General features: G+C 36.1%; 2 protein-coding genes across 8 annotated transcripts in view; one reads left to right on the forward strand and one right to left on the reverse strand.

The window, feature by feature from the left end:
• LOC127062048 (basement membrane-specific heparan sulfate proteoglycan core protein-like) overlaps positions 1-14,571 on the forward strand; it is a 128,739-nt gene that overhangs the window by 22,147 nt on the left and 92,021 nt on the right. The window lies entirely within an intron of this gene.
• Positions 1,001-6,906, reverse strand: LOC127062039 (uncharacterized). Of its 2 annotated transcripts, none has more exons than XM_050989631.1 (6): positions 6,771-6,906; positions 4,367-4,623; positions 3,938-4,207; positions 3,335-3,465; positions 3,080-3,245; positions 1,001-1,995 (listed from the first exon to the last, which is right to left on the reverse strand). In XM_050989631.1, exons 2-6 carry the CDS (start codon positions 4,619-4,621, stop codon positions 1,591-1,593), a joined length of 1,227 nt encoding a protein of 408 aa, XP_050845588.1. In that variant the 5' UTR covers positions 4,622-4,623; positions 6,771-6,906; the 3' UTR covers positions 1,001-1,590. The 2 variants fall into 2 exon arrangements, with proteins under 2 accessions (XP_050845588.1, XP_050845587.1); XM_050989630.1 differs by lacking the exon at positions 6,771-6,906 and adding an exon at positions 6,436-6,601.

A 14,571-nucleotide genomic window follows, 5' to 3' on the forward strand; every position in this document is an offset into this window, starting at 1 on the left:
TACTTATATACGTATCTACGTATATTCCAAAGCTCGAATAACGAATGCACGAGATATGTATATATGTATATATATAAGTGTGTGTGTGTATATGTATTACGTAAGTGAAGTAGAAGGTATTTATCTTTCTATGAAGCTCACATCATAACCGGCAGAGAAACACATCGCGTGAGGCACATTAAATATAGGAGTATTTTTAATTCATATCCACCACGTTACATTTCCTACCTAATCGCGTTCCCTTCCTATTTTTTCTCTCTTCCCCAACTCCAGGCTCATTCCAGGCATTTGCCCGTTGGCGCTGCTGAAACGCGATACTTCAACGTCGCTCCATTCCTACGTTCTCTCTCTCTCTCTCCTCCTTCTCCTCATTCTCCTCCCCCTCCTCCTCCTCTCTTTTTTTTCTTCACCCTCTCTCCCGTCATCCTTCCAAGCCTTCGTTTCGATGCTCGTTCCTCTGAGCAATGCGCTCAACGAAAGCTCCCCTTTCTCAGTGCGATATAAAAAAGAAAATAGAATCGAAAATCAGATTCGCGCCAGACGAGCGTGAAAACAAGCAAGCGTGACGAGCTTGAGTTAACAAGCCCGTTTTCCCTACCACCCATCCTCCATTTCTCTCTGTTTCTCTCTCGCTCTCACGACGCGTTCTATCGAAAGTATCAATCGGCCATCATTAATTTGTTCGTTTGTTTCCAATCACGTACACGCACGCGTTCGGTCATCTAATGAATATACTTGCGCTCGGTAGTCTATGAGCGCAGCGCTAAATGCAATTAAAAGTCGAGCGCTAGCATATCTAGTGAGAACCTTCCAATTTCCCGCAATAATAACAATTAACTTCCGCTATTAATCGAACGCTTGTGCTACTACGAAGTGCATCACAGAATCGCAATATCGAAACGGCAACAGCAGAATATGATATACACTTGTCACGGAAAATATTTCTTGTAGGAATATATTTATATATGTATATGTATCTGCGTATTTCTCTTTCTCTCGATTTTTTTTTTTTTTTACTTTTATTCGTTCGTTTTTTTATTCACCAATATCATGCTTCGTACAATTTTTCATTCCAATTAGCCTCTTTAAAATTCGCTATGTCGTTTGGTATTATTTTTTACAATACTACGCACGCAAAAGCATCTAAACAACGGTTATTTCTTTCCCCTTTTTTATCCTTTTTTCTTTTTTTTTTTTTTTTGTAAAAGTACTTCGTTCTTTTCGCTCTTCATTTACAATATATGAAACATTTTTCTATCGTGTAACTCATTACTCTACATATTACAAAAACTAAAACATGTGCAATTTCTAAATCAACAATTCCTATTAAATTTACTATCGTACATGAAATTCTTCGATTTGCTATCGTTCATTTATTCTGTCAATATCTCGACTTCCTTGTGCTCCCTCAAGTTTATTCAACATTTGTTTGTAACCCGAGCGATCTATCGATCTCTTATTATCCGATATTCTAATTAATGATTTGATCGACACACCGATACACGAATCATTGTCAGAAATCTCTATCAGAATCATTCATGTTCAAAAGCACCGGAAAGCTATCGCCTAAAATAGATTGACAGAAATTTGTTAAATGTCCATCAATCCCAGCTGATCGTAAATAGGAATCCTCTTGCTTATCACTTTGCGAAAAATCTCGTTCTCGCAAGCGGAACTATTGTATTCGTTACCCTCCTTGCCCATGATCTCTTCGAGATCCTTTGCCTCGTTCTTATCTAAGAGGACCAATGGGAGAATTGTAAAAGAACTTGTCATAGCAAGGAACTCACGTTCCTTTAGAGCCTTCTGAAGCTTCTCCATGTTCGGTGGGACGGTCTTGCAGTCGAACTGTTTCATCACGCTAGACAATGTACAAAGATATTCCTCTAGAAGCATGTCCTTGTTGTTTTCGTATACATCATTGTCCACACTGGTACTAAGGAAGTATTGCAAATCGTTCGCCGGTGATCCATAGGTACACATTTGAAAATCCACCTGCAATAGTACCGGAGGATTCGATCGATCGATCTTATAGACACGAATTGAATTGGAAATGAAATCGGTGTTACGTTGAAAAGAAGAGGGATTCGTGTTTAGGAAGTCGTCAGTGGGTCTAAATATCTGTGTGCGTGTATCTGTGTGTCCTATCCTTCTCTCTCTCTCTCTCTCTCTCTCTCTCTCTCTCTCTCTTTCTCTCTCTGTCTCTCTTTTTCTCTTTTCTCTTTCATCGCGACAAGGACGGACAGGTTCCTTCCGGGTACACCTGAACGCGATCGAATCGAATTTATTGCATTATTCATAACGCGTGACAATACGAGGGATCGCCTTCCCTTCGACGTTTCGTTTCCGAACATTTTTACCTTTCGCTATAAAGAAGTCTCTCTCGTGAACGTTGAAAAAGATCGCGAGTGGCCTCGATAAAAATTCTCAGTAAAATCTAGCCCAGGTATCTTTCCCTTTCGATAAATATAGGATGGAATTTGGATTTATTCGTTTTATTTGAAAAAAAAAGGAAAAGAACTTATTTATCATTTTCCACAAGCAATCGTGTTATCAGAAAACGACGACTATGATTTTTTTTTCATATCTTATCGTTCCATCCCACGTTGAATCGTCTTTTTACGAACATAAAGGATAAAAAAAAAATACGAGCACAAGGACATAGCCTTCCTTTCGCAATGGCAAGCCTTTTGATCTACATCTAAAAGCCGACGAGTTTCCAAACTAGGTGGCCTACATAGAAATAGAGAAAAGCTAGATTTGGTTTAACTCGAACGTTTCAACCTTCCGTCCTTCGATATTTACTAAGCTACATTTTTATATACTTACGTTTCTATACGAAGGTCTTTTCGATTTCCTTTCTCTCATCGAATCTTACGAACACCAATCAATTATCTACCTTGAGTCAACTGTGATTCTGAAGTATTTATTTCGAATCGTTTGCCGTTGAGAAGCTAAGCTTTCATCGAAGGTTGTTTTTACTTTGACATTTTCCCTCGAGAAACGACGTACATTTAGATCTTTCCAATGATCAAAGAGAATGGTAGACGACGAATGTAAATCGTATCGTTATACTCACAAAGATATGATCGATCGGTTTTCCCTCCTCGTTGTAACGAAACATCATATTGTTCACCCAGAAGTCGCCATGATTTATAACGTTGAATTCGTCCGGCCGGCACTTCGATATCTCCGCAGCCTTATCGTAAATCTTTTCCGCTAATTTATCGATTTTCTCGGCGTATCTACGAATCCATTTACACAGATTAATAACGCATAGAACTTGTGACATATAGTTACATATACAACCTTTTACATAATTACTTATACCAACTTTTCAAGATCCGGCCATTTTCGTATTTCCTTGCCTAAAGATTTTGTTCCAAGAGTAAAGAAACTCGTCAATTCAGGAGGATGTTCGCTGGAGAATATTCCTCTGATATAAAACTTTTTTTGATTCGGCTCCTAAAAACATATGATATCTTTCAATCAACTCGTACTTAGCTATATCCGATATCTACATCTAATTATTGTTACATCGTGTTCGCGTTTATACGCGAATGCACGCATACGAATCTTCTTAAATTTTACAAGGAAAGAGACCACCTAACGTTGGAACACGTCCAAGGATAAAGGGTAATAAGGGATATTGAACTTTAGTTATCCTCCAGGCAGACATTTCGCATGTATGCACTTTGATTCCAGCCACGCGAGTTTCGAACTCCCATTTGCGTGCACAAAATTGTTGCGGCTTATGATAAGCATTATAATTTCCTAGCTTTACTGACAAAGCATGGACTAAGTCGTTTATGGAATATGTTGACTTTCTGTCTCATCTGTCGTAAGATATATTTATCGAAGGAAGAAATGGAATCGTTCGTTTCTTTTACCAGACGAAAAGTTTTTCGATAGAATCGTATTAGCATATTATTCTTACCTTCTCGCATATGGCAACGCTACTCGCATGAAATCTAGCTAATCCTCGCATCGCCAACAAACAATGAGGTAGATCAAGACCAGCTTGACGATCAGCCATGCGAAATCCAAGAGTAGCGAGGTCCTCTATCACTAGAAACACTGGATATTCTTTCTGAACATAGAAAATTCGTGCATTGATACGATGGGCTGGTTCAAGTAAGTTACTCATCTTCTTCAACGTGTCCATCATCATCAATATTTCCGTATCGAAGATCTTCGATTTTTCGATCTAAGCGAACAATTGGACATTATTGATCACGATCGATCGAAGTCGTACTCCTGAAATTTAAGCTACTTGCTTCGTCGATCATTCAGATAAATCTATTTTTATTTTTCTTTCTTAGAATGTTGAATCCAATTAAAAACAAGGAGACACAGTAGTACCTACCAATTCTCTCTTTATATTTTCCCCCGTAGGTGCGACTTTAATAATGAGAGATTTCTTTTTTGTAACTTCTTGATTGCCACGTTTGGATGAAATTTCAACTGAAACTCTGTACATATCGCTGGTATAATTGTCACCTTTAGCCGTAGCCGGTTTTATAAATATATTTAGCACACGGATCGAATCGTCGTTCTTTGACTTCCGCATGATTTTCTCCACAAACTCGAGGTTCATCCATGATGGTGTCTCTCCAGCCATTTCTGAAATTGGAATTGGAACCGTAGAATTTCATCGACAAATCATCTTTCTTTTCGTCCTATCAGCAAATGCGAAAACGATTCTTTACAATAATTTATAGTCAGCGATGGAATATATCACCGTTTTCTTACTTTCCGTTCTTTCGATCGAGAACGCGAATCGAGTCGTTCTTTCAATATCATTATTTTATTCTTTAAAAGTCTTTCAAAATTCTATTTAATTATCTGATATTATCCAAGTATGAAACAATATCTTATCATTCTATTGGCATATTGTAGATTATCATTGATGAATAGCCGCGTAGCCGAATCAGGCTTCTATGCTAAACACGTTCAATCACTTACATTCAATAAACATTCGCAGTTATCACTTGACATGTTTAAATTACTTTTGCCTTGATAGGACGGTTAAATCAACCGTTTTCTGGCGTATGCAATTGACCGTATTCTCATACTGCATAGGTTCTCTGTGAACCGTTTAATCAGAATTTATGTTAATATCCTATATTGAACTTATTTTATTAAAAAGATTGCACAAATATAGATATTCCAAAATTACATTTTACGTCTACTATCGTATAAGTAAACAAATATATAAATATCAATAAATAGACGTACAAGTGGCGAGATAATCGTTGAGATAAGAAAGAAAAAAACTTCATATTAAATAGGAACATGTGGTTTTCCATTAAACAAAGAATTTAATTTTTATTAAACGTGATATTATAGATATTCTATGAGGCTAGATAGGAAAAGATAAAAACTCTTGGATTTTTTAGTAGCTTTGTTGGTTAAAGCATTACACGGGGTATATGGAAATCCGGATTCGAAACTCGGCTCATTAACCAAAACTAGTTCTTTTTTTGTTAGTCTACAATAAGTTATATTCAAAAGTTATGTCATTTTCATTTGCATTAAAATAGAATTCTTTTGGTTTACATTTATTGAATTTACAATAAAGAATTAAATTCAAGTAGACATTTTTTATTTTATTGACCGAGCTTCAAGTATTCTAAAATAATATCTATGAAAGACCGAAAAAGAACTCGTTTGATTTATAGTAAAAAAAAAAAAAACGATAACTAGTATCTTATTCGTTTAATTTTATAGAAATCAGTCGAAGATTCACATTCACGAGGAACGAACGAATCGAGTCTCGCAACGAGATTAGTTTTACGAGTATGTTATCAAGGTCTCTTGCATACGCTCGATGAACATTATCGGAACTTTCCTTGCAATTTCTATCGCGTCTTATGAAGTATCGTGTTCTCTTTCTTCTCCTAGTTCTTCTTCTTCATTTTATCCGTGATAGAGAAAACTTAGCCGTGATATGGAAACTCGGTTCGAGCGGTAGTCGACGCAAAGAAAAAGCGAATAAAAAGAGAAAGAAATATGAAAGTACCCCGAGGTATTCCTTCTCGGAAAAAAAAGAAAGAGACGGAAAAGAAGTAAAAAATTCAAATCGTTTATGTAATGAATGATTCAATCGTTTAAATATAGAAATTTTTTAACGTTTATTGCAGTAAAATTAATTTCCGGTAATTTTAACGCTGTAAATGAATTTATTATCATAGTAATGATTGGTAATAATCGAATCATATCTGACATGACGTGTTTTAACACAAGCTTGTTAGCAAAATAACGTTAATCTTATCTTTTAATAAATCCAATAAAGTGAAGTAATCAAGGAACGAAAGAAATAATTCATAAATTTCACAGATATAAACATTCAAAGCACTTTACACAATAATTTAACGATAAGAGATTCTTTCGAATGTCACTGTTCGAGTTATAACTAATAACTTTGTTACCCACCATCACACGTTCCTGCTAACGTACAATCACATTTACAATTACTGACTGTCTTTAAAATTCGATGAGAACTCGAGTATTCCTGCGGAACGTGCAATGGACGAATGAGCCATTAGACGGTACACGCAATATTTTATAGAGTGCCTGCGGCGATCTCTCGTTCAAGAATCTCAATTATTCCACTATCTCGAATTATTAATTGCGAAGATCTACTAACCGACTTATTTTGAGTAAAACAGAAGGGAAAAAGCCCGTGACAACTTTCTAATTTTTTATATACACGCACATAATTTCGAATCAATTGTTAATATTATTCTTCTATGACTTCACTAACTAACCTGATTTATTATATATTAATAAATACGTTTTATTTCTTGTTACTGCACTATTATCTCTCTGTAACGTTGACGTATCTGCGGAAAATAAAAGTGATAGTTCTTAAATGATTCTTCATTCGTTATTTATACTCCCCAGAGAATTTTCTCAAATTGTAAAAAAGATAGATGGCGTTGTTAGCAGCTTTTTAGATAATTACTCATTGAAATCTCTGACGTATAAAGTAATTTGCTTAATCATTTTGACGCATGTCGTATCATTTGTAAATTTTTTCATTCTCATATCTTTCTTCTTTCTTCTCTTTCTATTTGATAGCTATTAAAGCTACTGTGTTTCTATTGTTCTTTTCCGGTAGAATCTGAAACTACGATATTACGGATAAATTATCTTTATAATTAATATTCTAAATGATTATTCTGAGATTCCTTATTGAGTATGATGCTTCGTATAATATACTTCATAAGGAAAATCTTAGCGAGCTTAGTTATGCATATTAAAAAATTCTAATGAATGGATAAGATAATGAGGTATAATTAGTAAAATAATTCTTTGGCTTGATAGAAACAACCATGAACGTCTAACAAAGATCTTATATCATTCATCAACTTTAATTCCTTTTCATTGACACGTGTTAACTTATATTATACCGCTTTATATACATATATACCTATCGTGTAACTATTTTATTGCTTTGATCTTAGATCACTGTATGCGTGTTGCACGTATTTTAATTATTTGTTAGTCGTTTCTGCATTGACCCTGTTACGTGACATGTCGTAATAATCAATGGGTCTGTCGACAGAAAAAAATTCGTGTAAAAAGATCTAAAGCGACATTCGGATAGCTCATTGTCTGTTTTTTGCAAAAGATGACTTTTCCGAGTGACCACGTTTTACTATAGGATTATAGGTCGCACGGGCATAACCCAAAAGTTTTTGACTAGTTTAGCAAAACGTTAACGTCGCTGACATATTTCCGTGCTCCTACAAAAATAGTACGACCTAGCGTGAGATCGATATACGAACGAAACGTTATTTTTCCAGCTTACGTTGATATTTCTATAGATTTTCTTTATCACGTAAAAAGATAATTATGGAACCTTTCATAATTATAATTATTTGGTGCTATCAAAATCAATACTCTTTTGTTTTTATCGAATAGATAAACTTATTGACTTCAAAATCCAATTTTTATTAGCGTAAGAATGTTCTATTTAATATCTCTGAAGATAAAATTTTAGTATCTCTGATAAACTATCGTCAGAAGTACCAAATCTATCATGAATTTATGATAAATGTATACGATAAAACGTATAGATACGATTTCAACATTCAAAGAATGATTTTACTTTGCTAAAGAACAAAGGAGTCTAGTCATATATATTAGAAGCTTATTATTAAGCTCACGCTATATTGAATGCATTATGTAATTTATTACATTATGCCCTCTTACGTGAAGTTAACAAAAGTCAATTGAAAAGTATTATGTCATAGCACTAAGACGCTATATAAATTATCCAAATCATCATTGTTAATGACAATGTTAATTTTTTTTTATTATTTAATAAACTAAAAATTAAAATTAAAAATAATAAACTAAAAGCTAAAAATTCTTTATAGCGCACTATAATCGTATTTTTTATATTCTCTTTAATGAGAGGAACTTGTTTATCTTTTTTTGTTGACAAAGATTTTTGACTATACATAAATCAATAAATCGTATTTCAAGATTCTCACGAACGGCAAAAAATATTCAACTTCCTGTAATACTGTACTTTCATAAATCATCGTAAGGATCTCGAGATTACGAAATGTTTGAAAATTAAAAAGAATGAAATTACTTAGAGAATGAGAAAGCGGGCAAATTAAAAGAGCAATGGATGCGAATCCCGGAAGTAAGTAAATGTAATAAGCATTATCGTTATCATCGATCAACAAAATTATAAAGATTTGCTTCTCCTATCGCTACTAGTAGCAAATAAACGTGAAAGAACTATCATAAAGAAATATCTTAGAAAGCGATTAATCGGTCGGGAAAAAATTCAATGAAGAACTCGAAATTACTCACTTTGAATCGTACGCTTGTTAAAAATTTCATATTTCGAATATTATATATAGAATTTACGTAACATCATTTGTTGTTAAATTAAAAACAAAGATACACGATTTTTATCTTTTCCAGAATTTAAAGATTGATACGTAACTTAAATTACCCAACAATTATTTCTTAACATTTTTATTGGGACGATAATTATCTATCTTACTTAACGGAACATATAAGAACTAATTTTCTGTCGCATGAAAGCTAACTCATCCTTACGCAATCACAACCGATGTAATCAGTCACGTAATATATCTAACATTATGCAAACTTTATCTACTTCTAAAAATGATACTACTTTTTTTGCTCTTGAAACATTTCACGTTATCTATAATGAGAGAATAACGATAATTTCTCTGTGCCCATGTGATACAGAAAGATCATTGTACGAATTGTCTACTAAAACTTGCATGCGTGACCTCGACATAAACACATACTACCAATTTAATAACCATTATAATCCCATATGACCGTAACAATAACATTGCGAACGATTTTCTGGCTAATGCGAGTAACACTCGACGAATTATGAACCACTGTGGTTGCGGTTTTATAATGTAATATGACCACTTTATACGCTCGTAGAGAGACTCTTATGACATAAAATTGGGATCTTCGAGCAATTAAATTACATAATGAACGAGTTTGCTCGTTGGTGAAATGGTCGAAAATATAATCAAAATCAATGCAGAGTCGTTAGAAAGAGAACAATTGGCTTGCAAAGAAGTTACTTTTTCTAAAGCTCGTTTCAGTGTGAGTTAAGCATTTTTCCAACTAGAAAATAGTAAAGTGTCGACGATTTTGTAAGAATTTGCTTAAGCGCCAGACTCTTACGATGTTCAGATATCAATATAAGTTCTGCTAGAGTCCGTTCTAGTCGTCGTTGTAGTCGTATTGGAATCGTTGTGGACGATTGCGAGCACTCAAGTTGAATGCAGTCGTTACGTTTCTACCCTTCGTAGAAACTCGTCCCACGTCTACCATCCGATTGTCCTCTATCCAGAAGACTCAATACCTCCACGCTGCCCTCTTTACCTCTCCTCAAGTATTCGTTCTAGAGACAGACTGAGACTGAAAGAGAGAGAGAGAGAGAGAGACAGACAGAAAGAGAGAGAGAGAGATTCTTCCATTCACTCCTCGTTCGAGACAATTGTATGGCAAAGAAAAGTAAAGAGGGCTAAAAGATAGTCGTACCACCTTATTACAACGTTCAAACCGAGTAAAGTAACAATTTCTTCGTCGTTTCGGTTCTGATTTAATTATTTTCTATTCTGATTTAATCATTCCTTACTACGACAAACTTCCTTGATATTCTCTTCGTTGATTCCTCTTTGTCTATTTCTTTTCCCAATTAATATATAAAGAACGGCATTTGCAAAGTAACCTTTAGACGATAAAAAAAAGGGAAACACGGAAAGAATACTATTATGAATCATAGTATTGGACACTTATTTAAAACGCGAAGAAGTGAAAGATCGAAAGAAAAATAAGGAACGAAAGAAATTCTATCGTATATATATGTTTTGCGTTGAGCTGTTTACCGAGATTATCTTGAAAATTTTCCAAATGACCGTCTATGGTGGTACCTCCTTCCAACGATGCTTTCTATAAAGAATTCGCCTCGTTGTCGTTATCGTTGCTGCATCCTCCTTCAGGAAGTTAATCCAATCACCCAGCTCGCTATCCCTGCAGGAGTATCCAGTCAGTTGTAGAGTCGAAAGAAGAAAGAAAAGAGAAAGAACGAAGAGAGAGGGGAGTTACATCGAGACTCTTTTTCGAAGTCAGTCAATTTCGCGTAGGAGTTTGCAATTTCCGTTATCTTTCCCACAGAAAACGTATCTCCCACGGGAGAATCGCGATCCGATGATATCTTCGTCGTAAAGCGTGCCGCCTATCCGAATAAACGAAACGGAGTGCTGATAAAAGCTCGAAAGTCCTCACGATCATGACTCGACTTCGATTTACATGTTCCTCGTTATTTTCCCCTTTCTTCTTTTTACAATAGCCACTATTGCCAGGACTATCTTCATCGTCCTCTTCGTCGTCATAGTAACGCTCTATAACTTTCTCAAAATCTAGAAAAAATCGAATCTGATCATTTTCCAAGCCCCTTCGAAAATTTTTTTCAAACGAGAATTTTATTCTCCCTCCCATCCCTTACGTCATTACGTTCTTCGGCCTTTCGGTTCGAATCGTGCAATTAAATTCTCGCGGCAAGATCGACGCTCATCTCTTTAAGTGCCATTCTCGAAGCACTTGCTCTAAACGATCGAATCCTTCGTGGAAATCTTTTCCAAAATTCTTCGAGACGACGTATTAACGAGAATGACAACGACGACGACGACGACGACGACGACGAGTATATCAAAGGCAAATTAATCGGAGTTTAATCGAACAAACATACAATTTTCGTTTTTAAACGGTGTAGTTACTCACGTACTCTTGCACGATATTTCTTAATGATCCTCGAAGGCTCGAAACAGTCGAAAGCTTAAGGAAGGCCATAATGGTGTAGCATCGTCGACCCAATTATTATCATCCTCCACCTTCTCGTTCGTTGGATAAATTTCTTCTAACGAAAACTTATGTTTCCTTGGCGAAATACACTGACAAACGGCCGACATTAAATGCTAAAGAAATAAATACGTCGATCGATAACCTCTTTTCGAGTATCGCTCTCTTGAAGATTCTCCTTGCCAATGGAACGATGCTCTATCGTTCCACACACATTCTTACTGTATAGTACACATACATATAGTATACATTAATGGATTATCGTAGATTTCAAGTAGGAAGGATGAAAAATGTTGCGGTATTGCAGGCGAACACGTTTCTATACGTTGATCCTTTTCTCGCGAAAGAGGCTTAAACGCTTACCTTGCGATTCAGGAAATCCTTCTTTCTCGACCTTCCGCGATCTAAGCCGGAAGCTAAAGTTTCCGTCTCCGTTCTCCACTTTCGGACCTTTTGCTACCGGACTTTTTGAAGTTACATATATCGCCTATCTTTGAACCGACCGACACTATCTAAACTCTTGGATTCTGAGTCAACCCCAATCGACTACTTACGATCTTACCTTTCGAACTAATCTCGAAACGTTGTTTTTAGGAATTTAAATAAACTCTCGAAGACAAAAGGAGTGACGATAACGATTTTTAAGCTTCTGCAATATTGGTTGTCAAAATAGTAGATTATAAATGACTTCGAGGAGTCGTAGAAAAAAAAGAGGGTAATGAAAGAGTCAATATTTTTTTTTACGCAAACGAATGGAGAAAAAAAACGATAAGAGAGATACGCGTTAAATTTGGTCGAATTCCCAAATTCCTAAATTCCTAAATTACTTTTCATTCTCTTCTCTGCTTATATTTCACGTGGTATGCGTGAAAATCTGGTAGGTATTTCGCTAGAAAGGACGACAACGACGACATAGTACGAGTTTGGATAACTTACAAGAGAGAAGAGATACGGTGTGCGACAATAGAGCGAACCGTGTTTGGTTTTGCTCGTCAGGCGGGTGGTATCGTAGTACGGCCGGCACGTTAAATGAGTTCTGCATATAACAGGTAATATCGTAAATTCACAGCCACTACGATGGCATTAACCCACGCTTCACTGGATGAGTGCTGGAATATAATCGAGCCGACTCGACCTGAAGATGATGCCCGGGATATTCTCCTCCGGTGTGCTTTACCATCGCCACCATCAGTAGAGACACTCACCGACCCTAAATTCGTAAGATTATCCAAGATATCCCGTGATTAATACTATCGGTGGTCTTCGTACCTTACGACGTACATCGCTCATCGATTCCCGTATTACGAAAAAAGATATCCTCGTCTGTTAGATACATACGAGTATATGTACTTTCCGATATTTTATCTACGTATTCCAATAATCCTATCTAAGAGAACGTTTGAATCTTTTTGATAAATCGTTTCTCAACAATCGTTGAAATATTCGTTGGTTCTTTCTTTTTCTTTTCTTCTTTCCTTCTTTTTTTTCTTTTTGTCCTTGTTTTTATTTTTTATTTTTTATTGTGATATTCATTGGCTCTATTAACCTTTAGGATGATGAAAAGCTCGAATTGATATCGATTATAGAGCATTTTGTTATGCCAAACAAAGATGCGCATCGTCGAGAGTAATCGACTCGAAGAACTGGCGTAAATAATTTACTTGGAACAATGAAATGCCCATTCTCTTTCAAGAACGTTCTTTAAATGGAGGAGACGTTAATAATCGTTTGCTCGAACGACAAAGTCTTAATGGGTAGTCGATAATCTTCGAGTTGAGCCTCGGCGTTCTTAAGCGTATCGATTAACGCCATTAATATCTTCTCTTCTTCCCCTTCTTCTTCTTCTTCTTCTTCTTCGTCTTCTTCGTAGATTCCTTGGCTCGTTCATGAGATACAGGCTCGCTTAACGGAGTAACGTTCTCGTCCGAGCGACTAGAAGAGTTTCATAGGAAATTAAGCAGACCGAACTGATAAGTTATTGCATCGAAGTAGTGTTGAAATAAGAAAAAGAAAAAGAAGAGACGAAAGGTCGAGAAAGTAAGAAGGTAAGAAGAAAAGGACGGGTCTTTTCCGTTAAACGAGATCGTGGATTGGAAATAAATTTAATAATAGAACGCACGGATATCGAAAACCATTATTACGTTAGAGTGCTTCCAGAAGGAACTGTAAAGATTGAAATTTTGCATATCTGTTATCGATTGAGTTCGTAACTTACTTATCGAGCTGCAGATATTTCGTGGACTAATATTTTGCATTCCGCACAAATTGTATTCAGTCACGTTTGACCTAGCTATCTGTTTCTTTCTCTTTCTCTCTCTCTCTCTCTCTCTCTCTCTCTCTCTCTCTCTCTCTCTCTCTCTCTCTCTCTCTCGTCTTTCTATCCGATTTGATCTTCAACACCGTCCCGTGTTTTTCTTTCGAATTCGTCGGGCCGATAAATTCGATCTTTGGCATGTTAGATCGAAACGAACACGTTTTCACTAGGCGTTATCGTAATCGCATAAGCGGTAAGTATACGAGAAAACACGTTCGTCCGATCATCGACTCCTTTCGGTACTACGAACTTTAACGAGTAATTAGGAAATGTGACACGCGAATAGGGATTAAATTCTCATCCCATTGTTACTTCGTCGCTTTCTGATCTCCCTCGCGCGGCTTAACGCTTTAATCTGTTCCGTGCTGGGAAAGTTTCGCTCGTTGGATTTTCACGAGGGGATGATTATGGGGAGGGAGTGAGATACTGCGTGTTCGGAATAATAATTGTTGTGGTTTGGAGATATCGTTAAAACGTGCCCCAGCATATTAAGGCATTGCGGATAATTGTACGTTTATTGATTCGGAAAGGTTACGATGCTTCTCCTACGAGAAAGGATGTCATGCAATACGCGTCTTCTAAATGCTTTCGTGTTTTATTTACGAGAGCTCGGAAAGAAAAAGAAAGGAAACTTGGTTTCATTGCTTCCGTTATTGCCGTCGGGAAATGGTTCTTTTCTACTATATATTGCTAACTTGAAAACTAATCAAGTGATCATCGTTACTTCACACCTCCACAGGCACACACGCACGCACAAACACACAATCCTGTTAATTGATAAACTGAAATATGATATATAAGCTCGTAAAAAAAAGAAGAAGGAACAAGACATTCGAAGACGAGGTTCAGTAATATTTCGAAAAAATGAAAGTACA

Source organism: Vespula vulgaris, chromosome 2 (genome assembly GCF_905475345.1).
Source record: "Vespula vulgaris chromosome 2, iyVesVulg1.1, whole genome shotgun sequence".
NCBI classification, from domain to species: Eukaryota; Metazoa; Arthropoda; class Insecta; order Hymenoptera; family Vespidae; genus Vespula; species Vespula vulgaris.